The sequence below is a fragment of the Gorilla gorilla genome, chromosome 2 (genome assembly GCF_029281585.2).
Source record: "Gorilla gorilla gorilla isolate KB3781 chromosome 2, NHGRI_mGorGor1-v2.1_pri, whole genome shotgun sequence".
NCBI lineage: Eukaryota > Metazoa > Chordata > Mammalia > Primates > Hominidae > Gorilla > Gorilla gorilla.
In genome coordinates this window covers 179,007,125-179,034,985 of record NC_086017.1, presented here as the reverse complement: position 1 = coordinate 179,034,985, position 27,861 = coordinate 179,007,125, and the positions used below count along the sequence as shown (strand labels likewise).

The following is a 27,861-nucleotide window of genomic DNA, read 5'->3' as shown; positions in this document are numbered from 1 at the left end:
TAATTAACTATTTCAGAAGGGTGGATGTAACTATAAGTTTTAGGATGAGAGCTTGGTGTCATTCAGTTGAGTTAAATAGAATGTGGTCCGATGTCAGCCATCTTTGGCACTTATGTACAAAATTTCCACAAATATAGTTTGATTGTTGATAAAAATCCCTGCATTCTCCAACGCTGTACATCTTCTGGTATGCTAAAACCAAGGAGAGAGTGGCTCAGATCTCTGTGCATTATAGAAGATGCAAGAAAGTACTACAAAGGTCAAGTGAGCAGATATACTAGAAACTACAGCAATGCAATTATTGGATATGTCATTATGGGTCACCACTGATGACTGGTAGAACTACCACCACTACAGTGAGTAGACAGATGCAACTTTGGGGTTTGATGTTATTTAGTTTATAGGTCTTCTAATCAGTCCCACTCTGGCATAGACAGATATTACCAACTTCGGCCAAACTGCTCATAGAACCTGTACAGGACATCAGATTGCAACATCAACACATATCTTCAGATTAGCATGATCTACATCTTGAGACCCTTACCAGTGAGCCTAGCCTTCCTCATAGCTAAGCAACCCAGCACTTGTTATCCTTGTATAAAACCCATGATTTTCTTGTCAGTTAGCATGTTTTTGCCTGCAAGAAACAGATAATCCAACATAAAGTAGCTTAAACAATAAAATAATTTGTTGGCTGTCATAACTGTCCAATTTCCTATGCCCTTATAACGTCGATTTCCAACACTGTTGCCCTAAAGTTTTCAATATATTTCACCTAAGCTTTTTTTTTTCAACTTTTATTTTAGATTCAGGCAGTACTTATACAGGTTTGTTACCTGGGTATATTAGATGATGCTGAAGTTTGAATTATTCCATCACCCAGGTGCTGAGTATAGTACCCAATAGTTAGTTTTTGAGTTCTTTTCCCCTTCTCTTCCTCCCGCCTTTAGTAGTCCTCAGTGTCTGTTGTTGCCATCTTTATGTCCATGAGACCCAATGTTTAGCTCCCACTTATAACTAAGAACATGTGGTATCCATTTCACCTAAACTTTTGAAGTTGTATACTACCCGATAATTCTGCCACTCATTAATAATTTCCTACAGCAGCCATTTATTCATTCATTCAACATTTCAAGTGCCTGCTATCCTGTTTTGGGGGGAAAATACATCATTGAACGAGTTATGTTGCAGTCCCTAAATTTAAGGAGGTGTGTTAGTAGGGAGAGGGTAGGCTATGGTGCAACATCAAATGATAACAGAGGTTTACTCTCTGACTATCCATCTTTTATAGAATGACCGTGGCTCTGCTCCATGCCAGGTTTACCTCAGGACCTAGGCAGATAGGCCTTGATCGGGAAATTTGCCCACTGGTATGGCACAAGGAAAGAAAGTGTGACAAGGCACAAACTGTTTCTCAAATTTTCTGCCTGCAAGTGACCTATATCACATTCATTTACATTTCATTCCTCAAAGCAAGTTGCTTGACATAACTGACTTCAATAGGGAGGGAATCATACACCTCTTCCAAGGAAGGCACATGGATATTGGTGAAGAGTAGTGCAATCAACCATGTGACATTAAAATTTAGAGCAGAGATCAGTACTACAGCCTGCCACATCATTTTGTAAATAAAGTTTTATTGAGACACAGACACACCCATACATTTACATATTATCAATGGCTGCTTTTGCACTACAATGGCAGGGTTGAGTAGTTGTGACAGAGACCATATGGCCCAGAAAGCCTGAAATGTTTACCATCTGGTCCTTTACAGAAAATATTTTCCTACCTTGATTTAGAAAAGCAAAAAGATATAAAATAAACTGCAATATTTAATCATGCATGTCCTGTGTTTATTAGCTTTTAGCAACAATGATGATTGCTTTCTTTCTATACAGACTGCATTAGGATACAAGGCATATTTTTGAAAAAATATTGGTTTCTGGTGATAAGCAATCTTCTGGTAGCTTCAAGATTCCATCCAGCATTTTTAAGTTTGGCAAACAGGAGAATACTCTAAAGCAAAAGTTAAAAAAAAAAACAACTATATTGAACAAAAGCATTTTATTTCACTTATTCTCTTTATAAGTGAATGGACTTTGCATGTTATAAGGAAGATGAATGGCTATCACTTCATTCTGTGTTGCTTATCTTTGCAGTGGAGCTAAAATAAAATATTATTCATATTAATTGACCTGATGGCCTTGCCATAGCTTGCCCTTTCAGGGATCTAATAGATCTTTCAGCAGGTGGTAAATATTGATCAGAGAAATGGGACTGTCTACAATCTGTTTTTATAAGAGAATTTCATTCCAGTTTTTACAGTCTTATAAGGAAAAAAAAATCAATGAGTGGATTTAGCCAACTAACCATGAGAGAAAGAATGAGATCATGATATATATGCTCATTATAAAGTTAAAAGTTTAGAAAGAGAGAGAAAGTAAAGCAAGCCCACAATATTCAGTGATAGTTAAAGAAGAATTCTGGCTGATAAATACAAAAGAGGGAGTGGGAAATAATATTGTGCTGTTATTTTTTCCTGAAAGAGAGCACTTCTAAAGCTCATATTTCAAATTCAGGGAGTCACTTCTATGTTCAGAAACAGATCCTTCAGTTCAATCCAGTTAACAGTGGTCATGTACATAGCGGCATTAAAAAGCAGCATTTTCTTTAGAATGACAGCTTTTCTAGATCTGGGAATTCTGAGGGCTCTGGCTGGGAGAAATCTATGGCATTTGAATTTGCCTGCATGAAAGATACTGAAACCTTTTAGCAGATATGCTAAGTCAGCTAATAATGGTTCTGACCTCCTTGACAGCCCCCATTGGCTGCATGATTTTCTTAACATTAATTGCTTCCTGTGCATCTCTTTAAATCCTCACAACAACTCTGTCAGATCGGTTTTTATCACTCATTTTAAGTAACTTATTCAAAATCATAAGGCCTGTATGTGACAAAGCAAATATTAAAATCTATGTCTTCTGGCTTCAAAATTCATACTTAGCTGGCAAGAAATTCTAGCCACTGATTTTTTTTTAAGTTAAGCAATAATGAACTAATATCATGTTTGACTCCTAGAGAATGATAGAGAAGTTTGCCTGTAGGTGTCCCAGAAATGGGGCCACCTTCTAACCTACTGGGACTTACATTATTAGTTCTGTCATTAAGTCCTTTCTCTTTTGAATTGTGCTGTCTTCTTATTGGTGGATCTGAAACAAAGGAGGAAGGGAAAGCAGTCACAATTCTAGGTGATAATGGTCAAGAAAAGCTTGTACTTTAAATAAGTCTGAGCATGGTGTGTAAAAAGAGTCATCTGAAGCTCTGGCCCAAATCCTCAACACAGATACCCAGTGACAAAATGAAAGCTGTTATAATCTTCAAGGTGTGGATTTTTGGCTGGGTAACTGAATCCATGTTTGAATGAACTTCTGAGTCCAACTTAGTTCCTTAGCATGAGTGGATGCTTAAACCTTTTCTTCATACTCTAAAATGACCCCATCATTCTATTCAATGTAACCCTGCACTACCTAAGTTAATATAACCTGGCTTTTTCTAACTTGAAAGTCAGCGTATATACACCTAGGACTCAATCCAATAGAGTTAATACTGGAAAAACAGAAGAACCTCATTATATCCCTCATTCCTACATAACTCTATACCACATCATGAATTTTGTAGACGGAATTACAGTAAGACCTCAGGGCATATCCAATTTCAGACAATTCATCTTAATACTATTATTGTAAGGCATTCTTTGAAGAGAGGCAAGTGGCTGAGTTGAGACCAAAATGCTTTATAAAACCCCACATATGAATTAACAAAACTGAAATACAATACTATTAAATTATCCTTATGACTAGGAATGTGCTTTCTTATGAATGATGTTGAAATGTCCAGCTAAACCTCCTCTGATTATAGGAAATATAATTTTAAACCTCCAAAATATTATTATGGTTAAATATTAGCTCAATATTACAGCAACTGTGCTGCTAGTTTTCACTGTTATGTGAAAGCAATTTAAGAATTTATTATCATCACAGACATGAAATTTTGCTTCCAGACTCCAGTCATAGGGGAGACAACTGCAGTAATGAGATTTATGTAACAACAGAGATTATAATTTCTATTTTGACAAATTTTCATTGTACATCAGGCGTTGAAGAGTCTAACATCATATAGGCTTCTGGAATACAGTTGCTGTTCATGGGAAAAGAGCAGTGTGAGAAAAGAAGATGGTGAAAACTACGTCTTTTACTGAAATTGAAGTAAACAAAAGATTGTAATCATAGAATATAAATGGACCCTGGAGATGATATAACTCTTTGTTTGACAGATTTGCCTGGGAGGGGAGATGACCTCAGTCATGGGTGGAAATACAGGTTGTAGAATTCAGTTGCTTGTTTTTATCCTTTTAATTCCCCTAAGTACACTAATTAGTGGTACTGGGAATGAGCTGGAGATAAATAGGTGGGCATATTACTGGGTGCACACTTCAAGGTTTAGATCCCATTATTATCATTAGGAATGTTCCCAGTTGTGACAAAGTAATAACAATGGTTTCTCCTTGGCAGGTTTTTGAGCTCTTTCAAGCACTGGAGTAAATTGAATTCTTCGTATTCACTTAATGTTGCCCTTGGGGCCCAAAGACTGAAAGTAAAACCAGAGAATAAACAATTTATAAAATTGTCACATAGAACTTAATAAAATATATAGTATGTATAATTTTTTAAAAGACATAATATCTATTAAGCATGTGGGAGAAAATGTGTGGAATTTGAAAGTCTAAAATTAAACAACTTTGTATAGGTAAAGTCATTACAGAAGGAGCCTAAAAATCTGCACAGTTAACTATAAATTAACCAAGAGAAAAGAGTATATTAAGAAAAAATTTTAAAAAGATGAAGAAAGATTAGTTCAAAAGTCTTTAGGTGAGATCAGAAGCATGAAGTGTTCAACACAGAGCAGATTCTATAACTATTTGCTGGGTAAATTTGAGCAAGAGAGGAACAATATTTTAAAATATAGTTAAAAGTATAATATTCAGTGAAGTGCAAAAGATGACTTAGTGTGTCTGTGGCCTTACTGCTTCCTGTAATTTTGGTGGAACTCACAAGGGTTCCTCTTGAGAATAAGGGATTCCAGTGGAGTGCACCGTAAACTGGAGAATCCAGTAAGAGTCTCAATGTGGTTTTCGGCCAAGGATAAATGCTGTATCTGAGGTATCTTTGGTAACTGTTTGAAAGATGTGAGATGGTTTTTGCTCATATTTAAAATTCTGCAGCTGGATACAAAAGATAAACATCTTGTTACTTGTCTCCTAAAGAGAATGGTTAACTGCTAAATCTAACATAGGACTAGCATGCCTTATGTAGACAATAACCCCTCAACAGAGTAACAGTGATGTTACTGTCATGATGGTCACATGCAAACTATGTGACAAATATGGTTTGCAAAAAAAAGGAGAAATATTTATATTAGAATATTAAGAGAAAATAAGCAAGATACATGAGACCATAAGTTTGTGGAGCACAGGAATCTGTTTTCTTTTCCAATAAATGTGCTTGGTACCTGACTTGGCCCATGGTGGATTCTTGATATGTCCTGAATAAAAGGATGAATAGCTGCATATCATCTCAGCAATGTAAAAGTGGACACACACAAAAATAACAACTTGTGAAAAATACTGCCTCTAAGTAGTGAGATTATAGTTATTTTTCTTACTACCTTTCTGTAATTTAAAAACTTCTATATTGAGAAAAGAGCATTTTAAATCAGAAAAGAGGCATTTTTAATATAAAAGAAAACTAAAAATATCCTTAGAAACAGTAAAATGTGTTAGGCATTTAAATTTAATACATTTTCCTGATAGATAATGCTTCTCAGTGTGTTTGCCTTAAAACTATAACTGTACAAGACTGTGCAAATAGAGAAAATAATTCAAAATCTATCACTGACATCTTGCCTTAAGGAAAAATTCCTCTATGTATAAGTTAGGATTTAATGTCATGAGATAAATACAGGGTACATATTTATGGGCCTTGGGCCCCACAAAGACACTTGGTAAATGGTCATTGCTAATGGGAAAGAGGGTGCTGTAAAGAGAGAACTGCAACAGAGAAGCATTAGGAAAAAAAAATCCCTTTGAATCACCCATATTTCATTGTAAATTTTTTGAATTTATTATTTTTATTTTTCTTGTTTCCTTTCAGTCCCTCTCCATATGTATATTTTATATAGATCTCATCTTATCTTCGAAAACTTTTGGCTTCTGCTTATTTCCAGAATTCATACAGACTTCAGGAGCACTTCAGTAGTATGACAATTTCTCATTGAAAAACCAGCTCAAGAAGTTCCTGCCCCCTGCCTCTCTCCCCGTTCTCCTCTGAAATCTGTTATTTTCTTGTTTACCAGTCATGCTCTCACTTTTTCATGGGTATCCTTTCATCCTTTCAGTATCTCAGATTCACCACATCACAGATTGCCCCAGTCGATAGGAAATGTTAGGGGAGAGAAGGGAGGCAAAGCAAGTGGATGGTGACACAACTTTCTCTGTCCCGGCACTTCCTGTCTGCCAGCCTGTTTGCCTGTTGTGTACAGCTATAATGGCCTCTTTCTGTGACCTTCTCTCAGCCAATGCTCAGAATTATATATTAACCTGGTCTAGAAATTACCCTTCCTTTTTGTGGATGCTCAATTTCCTTCATCTAATTCACTCCTGAGGACCTCTGTTGGCCCCTCTCATTGCCACCAAAGCTCACTCCACCTACGCGTTCTGCCTGCTGAAGCAAATAGCAGCTCCCTGTAAAAAGGGTTCTGTAGCAATCCCTGAGCAGAAAGAGATTATTTTTAACAATATGAGTTTGGAATCCTTGAAAGACCAAAGAGTCTATATATATATATTTTATTTTTAGTTTATTTCTGTCCTTAATCTGATAACCAGCCTCCGCTCCAATAACAGAATGTTACCCTAAAGGTTACTACTGTCAACTACCTTGTAAAGTCTTCCCCCATAGGTGTTCAGTAAATATGACTAACTAAAAATTAATTTCTTAAACCATAATGTATATGTCATGTAATTGCATTTTCTAGTTTATAACACAAGGAAAATGGCAAACTTTTCTGCTCATACAAATAACTTTCCTAAAAATTGGTAATAAAATATTAATTTAAAAAATAGATGTTTCCCTCTAAAGTATGACATTCTGATATATAAATTTCTCTTTTGGCCTTGCCATATGTGCCACTTTAGTGCAAAGTGTCACCTTTAAGACCTGACCACAGGGGGCCAGGTGCAGTATGTACAGCCAGTGATCACATGTATCCAAATAGAAAATACTTAACTTTAACCTGTTCACTGGACATGCTACAGAGCAGATACCTTGGCAATCTTATGGCACTTAAGTCCACCAGTGAATTATCCACTAACCAGAGGGTTTCAACTCGAATTAGTCTTCTAAGAATTCTGTTAAAATTTTCAACTTGGTAAGGATCCCCCAAATCCTGAAATGAAATGTTCGAATTCTGAGGAAAAACAAATAAAGAAAAAAGTGAGGTTTTTGTCAACTTTAGTTATTCATTTAAAATGTACTGTATATATTAATTATACATACAAACACAATTATGTTGTAGCAATTTCCAAGGTAGGGAGGGTGAAGACCTTAATCAGAATTAGTGAGCAGCATACAGAGTTTGGGAGTGTTCCATGGGTGTATGGAGGAAGAAGGACAGGATTCTCAAGCAGATTCTGAGATTTTCTAGGGGTGTAGAATGGAAGGGATAAATTTCTGACTGCTTTACATGATCAGTAATCATTAGCCTCACTTGGAAATTCTCAGAAATCACATTTATAAAATTTTCAGAGTAAGATAACATCATTTGGAAGATGAAACCTATGATTTTGTTTAAAGTAACTAGAGATACATACCTAAAAATGATTTGGTGTGCTTCAAAGATACTGAATATTTTATTTTCACTTTTAATATCAGTCAACTTTGGTGTAAAATACATTGCTACCACTCTCAGTGGTCGCATTGCTCTTGTAAACTGCATTCCTAAAAGTCAACTTAATTTTTTTATTTCCATATTTTGCCATCAATTTCTGTCAATAAAAATATTGAATAGAATGACAACCCCTTTTTTAAAAATTTGAGGCCAAATAATTTGCTGTTTTTAAGGAAATATAGACATTATCTTTAGAAAGGTTATTAACATCTTGATATTTTTATATATTATACTTTATAAAATTTGATACTTGAAATTTTATTTTCCAAAAGCACACAAGGTCTTTATTTTAAAATAAAACTTGAGAAATGATAAAAGTTTATGTGTATCACCTATGCATTAAAATCATCTCCTCAGATAAGTTTTTTAAAAAATTTACCACTATTTCCCAACTAAGTTTTCTATGTTAGTTTAGAGTTTATTTAGCCATTCTCTTACAGTGTAGTTATTGAAAGGACAATTAATTTTTCTATGATAGTTTATTAGCAAGGCTCCATTGACCTTAAAGTATACCCAAGGTTAAAATTGCAAGTATAAAGAAGGAATGAATATAGACACCAAAATGACTACCGCTAAAGAGAGTCTGGGAATGGATGTCAAAGGCTTAGATGTATTGTTTAAATCTTTTAAATAAATAAGCGGATGTGTTGTTTATATTTGTACTAGATTGTATCCATTCATTATATATGAATAACTTAAAATTAATTTGAAAAGAAAGAACCATACTGGGACATGGTCTTCTATTTTCTTATCTTTCCCTGAAAAATTGCATAACTTTGGGCAAGTCAGTTCTCTTCCTGGACTTCCTTTTCCTTTCTGAAACTAAGAAATTTAAACCAGACCCTATGTGAAGCTCCTTCTCATCCTCTAATTTCGTAATTCTATGGTATGTAAGTCTGTGAAGCAAAGGAGGCATCAGGAGTCCTCAACAAGGAGTTTTAGGCTCTGTTTCATTTCTGGAAGACTTCTTAGACTTTTCAAGTATAATTTTATCCCTTTAAAATACAAAAACATTAGCCTCTCACTCTGTTACGAGGAAGTTGACTTATTCTTTTATTGCCAGAAACACTTGCCCCAGTTAAATCTTCAATCCTCTGCCTAAGCATGACTTGATCCAGGTGGAGTTAGGAGCTTGAGTAGTCACAGCCCCACAGCTTTGTAGTGGTCAGGTTGACTAACTAGGGGGGATGTTTCAATGCTAGTGGCTCAGTCAGCAGGGTGATTTTCAGCACCAAGAAATGAAAATCCGGCTCCCTCACTGGTGAAAAATTTGATTTATTCCAGGATAGCTTTGTTTGAGCTGGCTGCTCAAAAGTTTCATCCTGATGCATCGTTCAAAGGATTCCAGATTGCATTGTAAACTCATTGATATGGATTATTGTCCAACATTTGACATTTTTATTATTAACAACAATTTTGTTCTTCTCAAATATTTTAAACTTATTCTCAAAGTTCAGCAATATCAGCTTAAAATGAAGGTTAGAAAATATGTAACATATTATGATGAAAAGAAGGGGGAAAAAGAAACAGAGAAGCCCAAACACTGGGAGTTTTACAGAAAGCTCTGAAGAGATGCTAAAAGTTGTGTTATTTATGCCCTTTAAAAAAAAAAAGATGTCACAATTTAATCAATGGAAAAATAGGCTTTTTTTTTTTTTTTTTTTTTTTTTTTTTTTTTTTAATGAAAAAGGTCTCACCTTGCAGTCTTCCCAGTTTTCTTGTAGCCATGTTTCCCATTTGTTTTTTTCAAGAACTCTTTTCCTTGGGAGCAAGGCACACTCTACCTGTCTGAAAAGTTGCTCTTCTTCAGAGGGTCCTAGATAAGAACCACAAGTTGAGATTTTGGAAGTATGTTTAGGGGGCAGGACTGGTATCTTCACTTGCTATTTGGCCAGTTGTTTGAAACTCCCACTAGATATCACAACTGGGGGATGCATGATTTGACCCACATAGTATGAGCAGTAATAAAATGATTTAACCCACTCCTGTCTTCCTAACCTGGTTGGGGGAAGGGTTGAAGACAGGGAAAGATCCAGGACTTCACCACATTTTTCATTTTCTAATAGTTGAAAATCATTTTTTTTTTAATTTTGCCAACTAACTTTCCTCTCATTTCTTCTAAGGAAAATTGAGCTAAACCTCTTATTTGACAACACTAAATCAGATTCACAGTTATGACAATAATAAATTAATCAAAATATGACTATTAAATATCTAAACCACTCAGTTTTCTCACTATCCTTCTGCTATAGCAGCCTGTGGCTGTGTGTGAGGGGCTTACTACCGAGCCCTCTCAAAACAAGATGAGTAATACAAAAAAGGGGAAATATGAAACAAATCAGCAACTTTATTTATTTTTCATCTTCTTTGCTTAAAAAGTAAAGAAAAGTTTTTTTAAAAACTATATTAAGGCTATAATATAGGTTATAATGTTATTAGGTTATTTAAATTTTTCTTTTCTTTTTTTTTTTTTTTTTTTTTGAGACGGAGTCTTGCTGTGTCGCCCAGGTTGGAGTGTAGTGGCGCTATCTTGGTTCACTGCAAGCTCCGCCCCCTGGGTTTACGCCATTCTCCTGTCTCAGCCTCCTGAGTAGCTGGGACTACAGGCGCCTGCCACCACGCCTGGCTAACTTTTTGTATTTTCAGTAGAGATGGGATTTCACTGTGTTAGCCAGGATGGTCTCGATCTCCTGACCTCGTGATCCACCTGCCTCGGCCTCCCAAAGTGCTGGGATTACAGGCGTGAACCACCGCGCCCGGCCTAAATTGTCCTTTTTTATACTATCTATGGTCTAAGTTTCTGCAGATGACCTTTAGCTTAAAATTTCACTCATAGATTTATTTTTAATTCAGATTTAGCACATCACTATGAAAATGTGACAGTTGAAATATAAAATATCTCTATTTTTTATACCTTAAATTCTGGGCATATATTTCAAGGTTCACAGATAATTTAATTGCTTTCTAGAACTATTAAAAGGAGAAGGGAGTTACTTCTATTAATGGTAGAAAAAAAAGCCAACAAGTAGAATTAACTTTTTTTTTTTTTTTTTTTTTTTTTTTTAGATGGAGTTTTGCCTAGGCTGGAGTGCAGTGGCACCATCTCGGCTCACTGCAACCTCCACCTACTGGGTTCAAGCGATTCTTCTGCCTCAGCCTCCTGAGTAGCTGGGATTACAGGCATGTGCCACCACGCCCGGCTGATTTTTGTATTTTTAGTAGAGATGGGGTTTCACCATGTTGGCCAGGCTGGTCTTAAACTCCTGACCTCAGATGATCCACCCACCTCAGCCTCCCAAAGTGCTGGGATTACAGGCTTGAGCCACCACTACTGGCCTAGAATTAACTTTTAACCATACATAAATATTTCTAGCCCAGTCAAGTGAGAACAATCACTAGTATAGTGATTTAATCTTCATATAATTTTCTCTTCGGGGATTGTGAAGTCATTCCTGATTTTCTTTCTCTTTTGTGTCTCAATTCAGTTAGTCACCTTATCCTAGCAGTTTTCCCTTTGAGAATCTGTCCCTTCATTTTCAATGTCCAGGTTCTCATGTCTTCCTACTTAAACTGTAATTACTTTCTCTTGAATCTTCTTGCCTGCAACATTCTCTCCTCCAATATAAACAACAAACGTTACCATACAACCTTCCTAAAACACAGCTTTTACACCAGGACTCACTACTGAAAACATTTCAGAAATTTCTTCTTGCCTACAAATCCTAGCTTGTCAGATAAGGCTTTCCATAATCTTAACTCAACTTCCATTTCTGAATTCATTTCTCACTATTTTCCAACATTATCATCCTTCAAATAAGGTTTGCACAAAACTTTCAGGGTTAGGGAAAGAATGTCCTGTTTCCAGTCTGAAGTTGGCTGGTAGGTAAATGTGGGACTCCAGATGACTAATTTTAATATCCTGATCTTCAGTTTTTCATGTCTGCAAAAAATAGGGGGAAGAGCTAAATCAAGGGCCGACCACGAACTGAATTTGGTGAGAAAACATGTTTGTTTGGCACGTATGGTGCTTTACAAAAATACTGATTTCTAGTACTTTAAGGACAATATAGGCTTTTTTTATTGCCATAGGCCCCTACACTCTCTCGTGCTTCCCTCTGATATTATGTCAGCTTCACTCTGATATTATGTCAACCAGGCCCCTGAAAGCAACCCTACACTAAATTACTTCAATTCCCTACCAGCTCTATCATGGTGTATTTCTATAAGTCACATCTGGTATCATTTGCATGCACTTTCCCCACTCTGTTTTCTGGAATGCGTGACTCCCCTCATTTAAAAGGTAAAAGAATAAAGGAAAAAGGACACTGAGGACATCAAAAAACAAACTTTGCTTTTGTGGCCTGTGGGCTTTTGTGGACTATGATAGAAAGTAGTAAGTTCATTTGTGAAGAGTTTATGGAAGGCAATAAGAGGGAGTCCAGTATTTTATTATTTCGGCACAAACATCAGTTCTTACACCAGGGGCAGGTGGAGGCCAGGGTGTAGCCTTCCCTTTCAGTCATTTCTCTCATAATGAACTCTGCTGTTATCACCCAGGAAATCCTTTGACCCAGAATGAGGCAGTATCTCAACCGACCTACAAATAAAATATCCTTATGTTACGAAATGTTCTTCTTCATTGATAAGGATGCTTGGATTTAAAAATCATAGAAGTGGAAAACTGGAGCAATCACCTAATTGAGCAGGGAGACCCTCAGGCTGTATTGTCTTTCACCCACCCCCACTTCAAATTTGGCAGCTTTCTCTGTACATCAGATAACCCAGAGTTATTAAGCTCTTCCCTGTATTGTTTGTTTGAGTGTTATTGATCTTCTGCTCTTTTAATTATTTCTTTTTAAAGTAGCTTTCAAAGCTTTCTTTGAAGTTGGGGGCCGAAGTTCACTTCCACTGTGAGGAGTTGAATTAAATTGGATTTTTCTTTTTTTCTCAGACTTGCTTGGTAATCGAAGATATATCTTAGCAGCTGAACTACAGTCTGGAATATCTGACAGTTCAGGGATGTTGACTTTCACTTGCTCCCTCTCAGCCTGTTCTTTGTCCCCTCACTGGATTTGTAACACATAATAGCAGTCACTGAATTAACTTCCTGGGATATTTTCGAATGGAAAGAATCTGTTCTTTAAAAGAATTCTGCCAGCAGTTTACTTTTTTGCTCTATTTAATTGTGAAAATTTAAGTCAGTCTTGATCTGGCAATCGAAGCCTTAGACAATTGCTGTTTATCACACACCAGATAACCTTTCCTGTCTTATGAGCTCTTTCTGAATGTACAATTGAGGCAATTGAGATAAACTGAAGTAGCTTTGATGGGTGTTTCCAGATCTAATCTAGAAGGAGGGTAATTCTTCTCAAAGTGCTTTTGAAAAGCATTTGTTCTCCATGTCACAAAACAAACTTAAACAAAATTAAGAGCAATGAAGGAGGGACATCTATTTCTCCCTGGTTTGAGGAGATGGGATTTTTTCAAATGTTTTCCATCCCCTAGATCACGCTCTGGTCCTTTTATGACTAGTCACTTACAAGAGATTGGGTGTTGTTAATGACCTACAGAAGGAAAATGTGCTTTTATCTCTGCAGAGCAATGATGTCCTCTGCATGAATGGCCACAATGGTCATTACGTTGGATTGGTTTTGCTGAGTGATGACCTCAGCACATAACCTGGCCACTTAAGTCAGGGAGAGAAGGAGAACTCTGGACATTCTCTGCACAAGCTCATTTTCAGTGTACCCTCACATTTTATTTCCTTGTCATCTCCAGTTTCTGTAGTTCTCTCTAAACCCCGACCCAGCACTTGTGCTCAGAATACGATTTCTTTTTGCCTTATGATGGCTGCCACAATTATCAACCACCTGCCTCTGCACTCACACACTCATGCCAGCATTTTTACTTATCAGTCTATTCACTTCCTATTCAAATTTCTTTCTTCTCTCCCTTTCCTCATACCTCTTAAACCAGTGTTTCTCATAGTATGGCCTTCAAATCATCTACAACAGAATTCCCTGTGAATTTTTTACAAATCTGGATTCTAGGCGCCATCCCTTACATCAGATTCAGTGGGAGTAGGGCCCAGGAATCTGACTTTTCACACACCTCAAGATGATTTATTCACACACTAAAGCTTAAGGACTAAAATCCTTCCTGCTTTAGCCTGTGACGTAGCTCTCTTTTCCTTTTGCTGGAGGACTCCTGACACATGTGACACACTCAGCCACCACTTCTCTTGGTGTCCTTCCTTCCTAATTCTTCACAATTTCTCACTCTTGGGAAAAAAAAAAATCTTCCCAAGGTCCCGAAAGGACAACTCTAATTTATCCCTAGTAGTACTATCTACTCACATTTTAAAAATAGGAGTCAGTGCTTGGCTGCAAATAGAGCTGACAAAGTTGAAGCATAAGAACATATTTTACTCAAAGTATAAGAAAATTACGCTATTTTAGTTCCCCTTCTTTTGCCAACTGAGTTTGAGTGAAAGAAGACAAGCATCATGTGGGGATCCACTGAGAGGGAAAATGAGCAGATGAATAGACCTAAAGCCACTTTTCCTAAATCAACAGTAAAATTGTGCAATATACAATATTACTGTAAATCTGCTAATATAGATGGAAGATAGCGAAGATTTGATGTTTCCTGGAGACTAAACACTCACTGAAGCGGGAATTATGTCTAATATTATTTCATTGGCTTTTGTGGATGCAAAAAAAGACATGAGAAATGCATGGCCTCTGTTCTTACAGAATTTATAATCTATTGAAAGTTGCTTATTGAAATCAAACATTATGTATATCAAGGACTGCAGATGGTGGTTATTCAGATTGTTATACTATTACCCTTGTAAAACCTGATAGAATAAAATAATAATAGCAAAACATAGTTATTCCACCTAATTTAAAGTGCTGTGTGAAAATGTTAAATGAGACTACCTGGTTTATTTAGTGTGATGGTTAATTTTAGATATCAACTTGACTGAATTAAGGGATACCCAGATAACAGGTGAAACATTACTCCTGGGTATGTCTGTGTATTAGTCAGGGTTCTCCTGAGAAACAGAACCAATATGAGATAGATAGATACATAGATAGATAGATAGATAGATAGATAGATAGATAGATAGATAGATAGATAGAAAGGGGGTTCATTATGGGAATTGGCTCACATAATGATGGAGGCTGAGATGTCCCACCGTATGCTATCTGCAAGCTGGAGAACCCATGAAGCCAGTGGTGTAACTCAGTCTGAGTCTGAAGGTCTAAGAACCGGGAGAGCTGATGGTGTCACTCAGTCTGAGGATGAAGACCTGAGAACGCCTGAGAATCTGGCGGCCTGCTGATATAAGTCCTAGAGTCCAAAAGCCAGAGATCTTCGAGTTCTTATATCCAAGGGCAGGAGAAGATTAGTGTCCCAACTCCAAAAGAGAAAGCAAATTCATTGTTTCTCGGCATTTTTGTTCCCCCTAGGTCCTCAACCACTTAGATAGTGCCCACCCACACTGGGTGAGAGCAGATCTTCCTTACTCAATCCACTGATTCAAATGCCAATCTCTTCCAGAAATGCCCTTACAGACATTCCCAGAAATAATGCTTTACCAGTTTATCTAGTTATTCTTTAATTCAATCAATTGAACACCTAAAATTATCCATCACAGCCTGTGAGGGCATTTCTGGAAGAGATGAGCATTTGAATCAGCAGGCTGAGCAATGATTTGCCCTCACCAATGTGGGCAGGCATCATGCAACCCATTGAGGCCCCTGATAGACCCTGATGGAGTGACGCTATCATCTCTCCTGATTTTCACATCTTCAGACACAGACCAAATTATACCACTGGCCTCCCTGTTTCTCCAGCTTACAGACGGCGTATTGTAGGACTTCTCAGTCTCTATAATCATGTGATTCCTATGATAAGTCTCATCTCTCTATCTACCATCTATCTCTTTAGATATATATATATATCTTGATGTATAGATGTATATATATAGAGAGATGTATATATCGAGAGAGAGAGAGGTGTATTTTATTGGTTCCATTTCTCTGGAGAATCCTGATGAACACATTTAGATTCTATTTTGATGTTGTTGGAAAAAACCAATATAGAATTAAGTCAACTTAAAGTCATCAGTTGAAATGACAGTGTTATTTGTTATCATAAAAAATAGTAAATAAACTAAATTTCCAACAAAGATTATTGGTTAAATATATTTAATATATTTAATAATATTAATATGATGGAAAATTATGCAAGCTTTAAAAGTATGTTTTGGGTAATGTTTAATGGCATGGCAGAAATGCTGACAATATCATTCTGTTAAGTGAAAAAACTTAAGAAATAAAAATTACGTATATGTATGTGTGTGTAAAAAGTAAATGGAAATAAAAGTCACAGTGTTTATTCTGGATAGTCAGTTACAGGTTCTTCCTTATCTTTCAATGTTTTCCAATATTTATTACTGAATGTTAGTTATTTATATAATCAGTTTTAAGAATATGCTTTCAAAGGTGGCTTCACTTATCAACAATTCTATGGTCTTGAAAAAGGAAAATTTTACCTCCAAATGATGTCCTTTTTTTTCTTCAAGTAATGTCTTTTAATCCACAAAAAATTCTACTCACAGGATGTACACGAAAAAGGCACACATTTATTCTTTTACCTTCTCTTACTCTTGGGCAACGCAGTTGACTTCCTTGAACATCATGTTGTTCTACCTTGTGCCAAGTGAGGTACTTACAAGAATCTGATGGAAGCTTTAAAACAAGAGAGAAGAGAAACACTATATCATCTGGCAATATGTAGTTCTTTTGCTTCCATGTGTAAAAGTAATGCAAATCCATGCCAAACACTTAGCCAAATTGAACTCCAAATATCTAATGGTGTGCTCACGGAAATCATCTTATCTAATCTAAATTATGTGTTCTTATTCAACTTTGCATCCCCAACACCTGCAACTGATTTACATTTGATGGTAAATGACAGCATGAATAAATATATGTATCCATTCATGATCCCCTTTAGACCAATTTATATAAATCATCCTTTAATATTTTTTAATATCTCATGAGCAGTCTCATTCCATTTATAACAGTTCTAATTGTTAAAATGTCTTCATTACATGGACCCTGCTTATTACATAATCCCTCTAACTTGCTCCAATTGTACAAGTTGTATTTTTTAAGGCTGCACAGAGAATCCCTCCACGTATGCTTACTGTTTTAAATGTTTGATTATAGTTGTCATTCTCTTCCTAAGTCATTCAATTATTACTCATAGATAATGGTCTATAAATTAGTAAATGTTTTGGTGGTTATTCTTGGAAAGAGTTTCAACTTATTGACATTGCTCTGAAAATGTGTAGATCAAACTGAATGAAATATTTCAGGTAAAGCTATCTTGTTCTGGACAGTATATTACTGACTAGAACATGTACCAAGATCACATTTGGGGCAATTTTAATTGTTTACTAACACTGAGGTTGTAGTCAATCAAAATTCCAGTGTTTTATATAACTTGTTATTATTTCAAGGTTAACACAAACAAAAGGCATATTACTTGAAAAGAATATTATATTAAATATTTACACCATAGATTCATTCTTCTGTTAGCCAAAGTTAAACACGTGTACAAACAAACTCAGAATATTTAGTTTAAAAAATGTTAAGTATTTGGAACAAATACTCTGTTCTTTAGAGCAGAATTTGGCAAGTGCTGCCCCAAAATAAGTTGAGAAGAGCTGGCTTTTTAATAATAATTTAACTTTGATATTTTAGCTGCATTACTTACTCACTGAATGACCTTGGCCTTGTTCCAATAAATATCCCAGTATCTTCATTTAAAAAATAGAACTAGTAACAAAAGCTGTCTACCTTGTTATCAGTAACACTAAAAAGTTAACTTATGCTTGAGCAATTCTTGGAGATATTCTGAGGATTTGCTAATGTGCTTTCAAGAAATGAAATCATCCTTTTGTACTATTCTTTTAGGAAAACAATAAACACAAAACATTTTAGATTACTAAGGAATATAGCCTACAACCTACTCTTGGCTGTTTGGTTTATATAATTATGGAAGCCTCTTTCCCAACACCTTATGTGAGTTTGGAATTTTTCTTTTCTTGCTTCTATTATAGAATAAAAATGTCTTGGAAGTTAAGTTACCTAGGACTGCCACACCCACTGCCTCTGTGTTATTTTATGAGGCTTGTGCTGGGAAAAGAAAAATTGTTCTAAGCTAAAGCTGTATTTGAGAGGAAAGTTTTCATTTTTCACCAGACATCTACTTTTGTACAAAAACCCGTTTATTTTTTAAGGAGCTAAGTGGTTGATTTTGGAACTTCTGACATTGTAGGAAAATGAGCTGCTGCATGTTTTTATGTATTTCTGTGTAAGGTTGTCGGAGTGGTGCAGCTGTGTGACAGTTGTTTCTTCCTAAAGGAAGAGCAAATATTTGTGTCTTGCCCTGTAATTTTTCCTTTTTTTTAATTCTGATGAGCCAATTGATTAATGTATTGTTCAATAAATATTTTTTGATGCTAGCATGCTTCATCGCATTTTATTCAAAAATATATATTTTACCACATTATATGTCAGGCACTCTGTTAAACACTGGGGATAGAAAGTTGAATAAAACATGATAATTGTGCTTGAAAAACTAATTTTCTGTAATTTGGCAGGTAGACATTTGAATAACTCACCTTAAGCCAGAGGGATGGCTAGAATAATTATGTATGAAGGGAAGGGGGGAAAGGCATGTATGATTCCAGTTAGATGGCTTAAAGAGAATGTCTTAGAAGTGGTGAGTTCAGGAAAAAAGAAAAATGTATCTTGCAGACAAAGGAAATTCCAGAAAGAAAGGAAAGGAAATCGCAGAATAGAGACAGAATTTGCACTCAGCAGGAGAAAGGAAGGAGTGCCATTTTGGCTTTAATGGTCATTATCTTTTCTACTCATCTTCTTCTCCTTTTTGATCTTCCTTCCTCCAATCCAACTTCTTTCTTTTTTACTCTTTGAATTGGAACTGAGAGCGTCAACTTTTCATTTCTCCTCTCGCAATTACAAGGGTAGGGATAAACAGCTAATACACTTATTTTGAGACGTTGAATATCAAATAAAATATGTTCTATAAAATTATCATCAGGTAAAGAGTTAATTAAAAATATTTACCAAGGATGATATTCCAGAATCCAAACATGGGTGGAATGTTCTTCTCCTTGATGGAGCTGACCCAGTGTGGGTCTCACTTGGATCAGAGTAGTATGATGAATTAGATGGACAAATCTCTTGACTACTTGTGTTTTGACCTGAGGAGCTGAGTAAAAGAAAACTCTTAAAGTGTTCATATATGTGTTTTAAAGCTTTTGAATGTAAATATCCTTGTTTAAAACGACAACAGACTGGGCACAGTGGCTCACACCTGTAATCCCAGCACTTTGGGGGGCCGAGGCCGGGGGATCACTGGAAGTCAGAAGTTCGACACCAGCCTGGCCAACATGGTGAAACCCCATCTCTACTAAAAGCATAAAAATGTGCTGGGTGTGGTGGTGTGTGTGCCTGTAATCACAGCTACTTGGGAGGCTGAGGCAGGAGAATCTCTTGAACCCGAAAGGCGGAGGTTGCAGTAAGCTGAGATAATGCCACTGCACTCCAGCCTGGGCAACAGAGACTCCATCTAAAAGAAAAAAAAAAAAAAAAAACCACCAAAAAAAACACAACCAACAACAAATTATAAGCATAGAGTTTTCCCCTAAAAGAAAGGTAATACCGTAGATTTTAGAAGGATTTTTACCTCTTTTCATAGTTCTAAGCAAATTTTTATGGCTAATGGTCTCTTAAGACAAATTCTCCTCAAAGGTAAGGGTGGCTGCATAGACTGTGTGTCTTAGAAAAAGGCATCTAATAGTATTCATGAAAACACACACACACACACACACGCTTATAAGATACCAAGGAGTACAGCCCTCATGTTGATGTTGGAACATCATTCCTAGTAGAGCTACAGCTGCAGATCTGGCACTTACAGCCATCCTTAAAATCTCTGCATGATTCTGGAACTTAAATTTTCCCGAGATTTTCCCCAAGCCTATTATATTTCCTCAGATTAGTGGCAAATGACTTAAAAAGTCAGATTCTTTAATCAATTTTACTCACTTTGGAATGCCACTCAACCCTTTCACGTAACAACAGTCCAATTCTCCTTGTATTCCTATATTTACACCACTGAGATGTAAAATATATTTTATACTAATTCGCTGGTTTATTATTCATTGTTATTCTTACACTTTTCCCTTTCTCCTTAGAAATAGTGATAAGTTTCTCTTTTTGTAATTGATGCTGTACGTTATGTTAAGCCAATAATTTTAAAATATTTTAATCTAAATTTTTTGTGTGTGTGAAGTAAAACTAGAAATGACATCTTTCTATAGTTACGGTCTCTTTTTTTCTCTTGGTAGATTATTTTTCAGTCTCCAAGAATCTTAAGAGAAAGTATTCTATATTTTTAGCACATTTATTATGACTCTAATAGCAATTTCACTGATAGGAAACTACACACTTCTTGTTTATTAAGGTTGCCTTCATGAAGTACAATGTAGAAACATCTTTCATTTTTCACTTATTAACTGAGCTAGTACAGTAGAAGAGCACAACGATTATATTCTAAAATAGCATCGTTCTTTAAAAAGTTTCATATTCTAAAATATCATTACTGTGCCATTAATTTTTTTTTAAAATAACCTATGATCAAGAAGAATATTATTTCTCTGTCTGCCACTAAATTCAAAAGTCAAGAATTTGGTCTTAATTATGTAAAAAAATCAAAACATATATGCATCTCACTTCTGTCTCACTTGAGCAATTCTTTAACGGTTTGGATATTATTTCTTGAAATTATCAAAAAGCATCGCGTCATAAAAACAAATTAACAAACATTAGAGAAACAAACTCAAAATTTCTGAATTTTATTATTCCTAAAGCAGATAAATCCTGCCATCTAAACCTGGAGTTTTAGCCAGTAATTATGAGAAAAAATTGAGGGGAAAGAGACTATTATATCAGAGGATTAACAGGAGTGAAAGTTTAACTGACTTTTGGGTTCATTTGTCTTTACTAAAATATGCTAGCCATTCCAGAATAAAATAAGAAAAATAAGGACAATGAATATGGATAAATCTTTCTTCAGTGACTTGTGTCTTGTGATTACAAACTCCAACGATGGTTACACAATGAGGGGTTGGGTTAATAGAATAACCTGGAAGTCTCCCTCTAAAGTATGAGACATGGTTTTATCTTGCTTATATAATCTCCTTAAAGTAGGACACAAGGAAAATAAAGTTCACATAATTACAAGATCTGATAAGAAAGATCCAGTTGATTGGGTTTTTATTGTACCTTCTTGTGTAGTTTTGCAAGACTAAGCCTAACAACCTGAAGGTGAAATTAAGTTTTAAAGTAGAAGTGAAAATTATCTCATCATCTTAGTTTACATTAGATTTCTTTCTAGTTTAAACTAGAACTCTTTATGGCATTATCCCGGTAATGACCAGGCATTTATTAATAATAGAAGGTAATTAAAACTTTAGTAATACAAGTAAGTAGGCAGCTAACACCCTTACCATCTTTCTCTCTCTGTCTCTCCCTCTCCTTCCTTCCCTCTCTCTCTCTCTCTCTCTTTCTTCTCTCTCTCTCTCTCAATGCATTTCATTTTTTTCAGAATGGACAGAAAAATTAATTGAAGAATGGTTGTGTTTCAGCTAAGAAAATTCCAATCAATAGACGACTAGTCGGATTGTCTTTGAGTGTGAAATCTGCTTGTGGGCCCCAAAGTCTGGATCCTTTTCTCACATTGTTGTATTACTCCAGACACCACACCAGGGTACAGTGATAAAGGGCAGTGTGCTGGGAGGAGCTTGTGTTAAAAACCTCTGGGACATTCTCAGAATCTTAGTTCTGTCACTTCTGTTATAAATTCCATATGGAATTTTTCTTCAGTCTGCTCCTTTGGAGAAATCTCAGCAAAACAAGATCATTTCTGATCATTTAGTTTTAAAAATAAAACAAAACATAGGGTACCTTCCAGGTTATATAACTCACTCAAACTTCTCCATCTACAACTGCCTTAATGTGCATATCATTGAAGTCAAAATGGCAAGAACTGCAAGTCCTAGGAGTTTGAAAACCAGTGACTACTATGACCCTCGTCAAGGCATTTAGCATAATCTCTGCTCCTCAGTTCTGTATCTTTAATATTCAGATGATAATGTGGACTGTGCCTCAGGGATAAGGTGTTTTGTCTTGTAATATTACTGCTATAATGACAAGTGCTGCTATTACTAAAATTATACTTTTACAGATTACATTTATTGACATTTGCTATGTGGTAGGCATTATACTAAGAGATTTACATGAATTAACACATTTAATCATTCCAATCACCTAGTGAAATGAATAACATTATTTCAACTTTAAAGATGAGGAAATTTAGGCACAGAGAGAGAGGGTAACTTGCTCAAGTTACATTAGTAAATGACCAGTGATCTTAACTGCTAGAATTCATACAAGATGCAGATAAACTACTGTCATTTCTTAAATTACTGAAGAGATCTATCACCATTAGGGTGCAGTTGTTATTAAGAAAAATCATTAATATTGATTTTTCTTATTTTAATTACTTCACTTAAACACATATAATTGTACTAGTTAATAGAACATGCAAATTCAAGCAGTTATTATTTATTGAAAACAAAAGTTAAGCCTTCAGTAGTAGAACCTATGAGAACGCCATTCCAGATAACATCAAACTTTTTTTTAAATGCTCCCATCTCCCCTCCCCAAAAGAAAATAAAACCAGACAAATGCAGTTTAGTTGGTATATTGGTTTACTTATTTTTAATCTTTCTGCCTGCAGTGAACAAACAGTTATCATAAATTACAAATCTAAACCTTTATGAAAGAGGAATTAATTTTATTAATGTTCCAATATAAAGCTGCCATGGAGAAGGTACCATGGCTAAAACTGTACAGCATTTGTCAACCATGATTTATAGTGTCTTTAAAATAGCTGGCGTTATCTGAATTGGCCATCTAGTCTTGGTTGAAAAAAGGTGTAGAATGGATAACAAAAAGGATCAGGTGAGCTGAGACTGCTGGATGAACAACAATAATATAATGTATCAATTCATGAGCCCTTTCAGCAGAAGATTGCAATGTTCTTTACAATCACAAATTTATAAGCCTCATACGTTGTCTGCAGCAATGGTTGCTGTTTAATTAAAATGTCAAGTTGGTGATTATGTAACTTTGTAAGGCGAGTGAAGGAGGAAGTGACAGATGGCCCACTTTCTAAGGTGAAGTTGAGCTCTTAGGTTGCATAAAGATATGTTGAGCGCACATCATACACAGGCCATGGCTCCTTTAAGACATGTAGGGTTGTCAAAATAGTATAGCATGTGACTCAGTTTCTAAGTGTTCCATTTGTATTCATTGCTTCAACATGAGGGCTTTGTATTTAGAAGGAAGGAAAGCATGTTCAACTTTATTTTTCAGTTAGCAAAGGGCACTCTTTCCAATCTCTCAGCCTCCTTCTCCTTCTAAAAAAATATTGAGCTGGAGTCTCAAATTCAGTGGGATCTCGCCAAAGCCAGGTACTTCTGAGGCATGGGCTAGAATAGAATTACTATGAACTCTATAGCATGAAATTTGGATGAAAGGAAATGTGAATTCAGCCTCTTTGATTTCTCAGACCATTTTTTAAAATATTTAAAACCCAGAATTTCTGTCCTCTCTATGCTTGTGTTTTGTTTGCAAAATGGGTCATGATTGTACTCTTTACATGCCAGACATGGTAATGAGATAATTGAAAGTATTCTCAATGGAGTTATCATAAAGTCAGGAAGAAATTTGATATTGTAAGTTGTTAATTTCTACACTGGCAAATTTGCTAGATTTTTTAATTTGAAGATTATTACTATATACTGATAGCTTTAAATTAAGTTTCTGGAAGTAAACATGTAAATTGAGTAAATAATTATTTATCAGTGAACTATTCTGAAAAGCTAGGAGTTTTAGAGATATTCCAAAAATATTTCACTTATCCCAAAGCCTAGAATTTCAACGGATGTGTCCTAAATGATTTAGATTGTTGATTCTAAAAGCATACAATAATAAATTTCAATTTTAAAAAATTCACAATTGCAATTGCTTTTTCTCCACCTCAGTCTGAATGAGTCAGATTTTATGTGACCGAATTTTTATTCTCATAAATTTTGCAGGTCTCTATTATTTTAGCCCCATAAATATTCTTAGAAACATTTATAGGCCACCAAACTAAGGTACAACAAAAGTAAAAGAACAAACACCTATAATACTTCTCTAGAGGTAAAACTTGTAAACTTCAGTAGCTACTAGTGGGTTCACTGACATTTATAGAAGCAAAAGATATATTCAAATAACAGAACCAATGAAGACAGACTGAACTATCTCTATGTTCCCTCTATGAAATTATATTTAGAAACTTTTAGAGCTTTATTGTAACAACATTTATAGCTGCAGCTTAGGTGGTTTTCAATACTTGATGAATATCTACTATTCCCTATGTTGTTACAGCTTTGCAAATTTAACCACATACAGCACTATGAGCTAGAAGAATATAGATACTAAAAGAAAATATGTGATTGAGGTAGATCTTGCTAGCAGAAATAAAACTATAAAATGCCAAATGAAACTGACAGTGTTTTAGGAAGGTGGGATGAATAAGATTCTTGTTTCATGATGTGCAGAAATGTGATTGAAGAAATACTGTCATCAAGGAAATTTTCTTTTCTCCTTCCCTCCCTCCGTCCCTCCCTCCCTCCCTTCCGTCCTTCCTTCCTTCCTCCCTCCCTTCCTTCCTCACTCCCTCCCCTCCCTCTCTCCTTCCCTCCTTCCCTCCTTCCTTCCTTCCTCCCCTCTCCTCCCCTCCCCTGCCCTCCCCCCTCCTCTCTTCCCCTTCTGTCCCCTCCTCCCTCCCTCCCCTTCCTTCCTTCCTTCCTTCCTTCCTTCCTTCCTTCCTTCCTTCCTTTTGCCTTTCACAATTTGAAGATTAAAGTTTAAGTTGTATCCTGGGTGTAGGCTGGGTGTGGTGGCTCACCCCTGTAATCCCAGCACTTTGGGAGGCTGAGATGGGTGGATTGTCTGAACTCAGGAGGTCAAGAGCTGCCTGACAACATGGTGAAACCCCGTCTCTACTAAAAATACAAAAATTATCCAGGTGCAGTGGTGCAGGCCTGTTGTCCAAGTTACTCAGGAGGCTGAAGCATGAGAATCTCTTGAACCTGGGAGACAGAGGTTGCAGTGAGCCGAGATTGCACCACTGCACTCCAGCCTGGGCGATAGAGTGAGACTGTGTATCCAAAAATAAAAAATAAAATAAAATAAATAAATAAAAATGAGTTGTATCCTGGGTATCACTCTTTTAGGCTGTCTCTAAAATCATTTTATAAAGATTTACTAGTTGAAAAATAACAATGCTGCTAGTAAAGATCATTTTATATGGAACAAATAAACCTTTTGTTATAGTGTACTAAAAGAGTTTTATTAAGTAGAGAAAAAATGAAGTTTACAATTCTGCACAGAACTACTACCCATTTTAAACTATTGTTTTGTATGTTAATTTCTCCAAATTAATACACATTTAATTTTTAATGTTAAAATCAAGTATCTTGACACTGTTTGAGATATACAGAATTGGCTAAACAATAGAATTTCTATCACTCCTTTGATATTCTAATCCCTTACCTAAACACAATTCATATCTTAATTATAGGTAGTAAATGGAAGCTATAAATCAGTTTTGTACACTTTTATGAAACCACGATGTACTTAATCTTGAAAATTGAAGATGCAAATATCAGTTTTTAAAAAATGAGAGTCAGGTTATATACTAATATAAAATATAAAAACAAAAAAAATTTCAAGAAGCCTGCAAACCTCCAACTGTATATTGTTTAATTATCAGCATGTTTGAGAAACACTTATGAGACAGCTGTGAAATTTAGGAGTGAGGAAACAAACATTGGGTTTGGGCCTCTATTTAATCTAATTTGTGGCTTTAATGAGCTGGTATAAGTCATGTTTTTATGATAGTAATTTCTTTTAAACTGAAACACTAATAGATATTGCCTTTCAGCTATCTTGCCTATTTTTTTCATGAATATCACAAATGCTTTCTTGAAGAGTCCTATGTCTCTTAGACATACCATTACTAAAGGAGTAAGCCCACCTCTCTCCATCACAACAATGATCACAGAAACTGCATTGCATTTGTAACCAGGTATTAGGGGAGACGGTGGCAGTTGAGTTTGCTTCTCTCTTAAGGCAACCATAATCAGTAATGTAGGCTGCATGACTTTATGTCGCTAAAGGAAATTTAATCTGGTAACACTATCTACGTTTGTTTGGCTTTTTTCTCTACCTCAACTAATGATGAAGTTTACTTTTAATTTAATTTTCTTACCTTTCAGACATGTCTTGCAGGTGCAAAAAGTCCTCTTGCCTTCATAAAGCTATTTTTCTGAAGACATTTTTCATCATTTTCCCTGGAAGGGATATGAGAGCTGTCCACCAAGAATCTGCAGCCTCTTTTGGGGGTCTTCCATGGATTCACTGTGACCAAGGAAACAAGCTGTTACCTAGCAACACGACCCTTCAGGAGGTATTGTTACCAATCTCTTAGAGCTCATCAAAGGAATTCCTGTGCTCCTGGAGCAGCTTTAACAGGGATCATTGTTTCTAGGGAGTTGTCTAAACTGTGATATAACTGAACCTCAACTACAGAAACATAAATGTTAGCAGAGGGGATAAATGTCCATAGCATCCCTGGAAGGTTCGCTGTCTTTGGGTTCCATTATTTTTTGAATTGTTTGCACTGGCTTGGGTTTCTTGAAGTTATACTTGTGCAATATATCCCCCAGTATTTGGTTTCTTGCTTCTCTTCTGTAGAAAAAGAAGCAAAATGGAAGATATCCAATTCTTGCTTGAAGTTTGCTCAAATAAAACTCCTGTGTTTTGAAGACTGGGAATTCTGCCTTGTTCATAACAAGAAATAAATAATAGATATTTATTTCAAAGCAAATTTTTTTACAACTTTTCAGAAAAAAAGGAGTATATGTATACTTACTTATTGATCCAACTACCCTGCTCTGAGTGTCTGCTGTGTACATAGATAGCACTGTGAATTTTTAACTTCACGAGCTGATAAAACGAATGTCCTCTAAACTTGAAAGTTGTATGTCTCCTTTCCCAAAAATAGAAGAATGTAGCTGTGTTTTTGTGTACTAAGAAACTGCTGTCTGCCAAAATCATAGTAAACTCTCCCATAGTCTTTACTGCTTCAGAGAAAAAGATATTTAGGAAACCATTTTATTCAAAATCTAGTTTCAAAACAAGATAATTTGCATATCTTGGAAAAAGCATCATGTTGCTTTTTATTATTTCTTTCTGTTCAGTAGTAATCCATCTATAAACTAAAAATGTTTCAGTAACCTTATTAATGTGTTTCATATCAAAAACTGAAAATACATTCTCCTCTACTTTGTTTCTGTCAGGAATTAAATTTTACATACAAAATGCTTCAGGCTGATAGCTTTAAACCTTCCCAATCCCCATCAATAGCTTCCTGAAAGTCTCCTCTCTTGTTTACTTCTGCAAAGGGTAGCTTCTTAAAAACGTGATCATGTATGAGTATGTATTTGTTCACTTACCCTTTTTTACGTTTAATCAATGTCAGATACCAAGAGTTGTGTTAAGAAGTTGAGTGTAGCCTGCAACTAACTACACTTGGATCTTACTGATCCAGAAATAGTCCCCATAGTTAGTTACT

General features: G+C 35.7%; 1 protein-coding gene across 8 annotated transcripts; it reads right to left on the bottom strand.

The window, feature by feature from the left end:
- On the bottom strand, positions 1–26,639 carry LOC101140862 (uncharacterized). Of its 8 annotated transcripts, none has more exons than XM_055381202.2 (8): positions 26,497–26,639; positions 19,173–19,317; positions 16,667–16,760; positions 9,699–9,817; positions 7,379–7,521; positions 5,112–5,281; positions 3,148–3,209; positions 1–192 (listed from the first exon to the last, which is right to left on the bottom strand). In XM_055381202.2, the coding sequence occupies exons 1-8, from the start codon at positions 26,505–26,507 to the stop codon at positions 94–96; spliced, it is 843 nt and encodes a 280-aa protein (XP_055237177.2). In that variant the 5' UTR covers positions 26,508–26,639; the 3' UTR covers positions 1–93. The 8 variants fall into 8 exon arrangements, 3 of the variants coding, with proteins under 3 accessions (XP_055237177.2, XP_018878675.2, XP_055237178.2); XM_019023130.4 differs by lacking the exon at positions 1–192 and adding an exon at positions 1,832–2,016; XM_055381203.2 differs by lacking the exon at positions 1–192 and adding an exon at positions 1,832–2,016 and having other exon boundaries at positions 7,427–7,521.
- Positions 26,640–27,861: the final 1,222 nt, after the last annotated feature.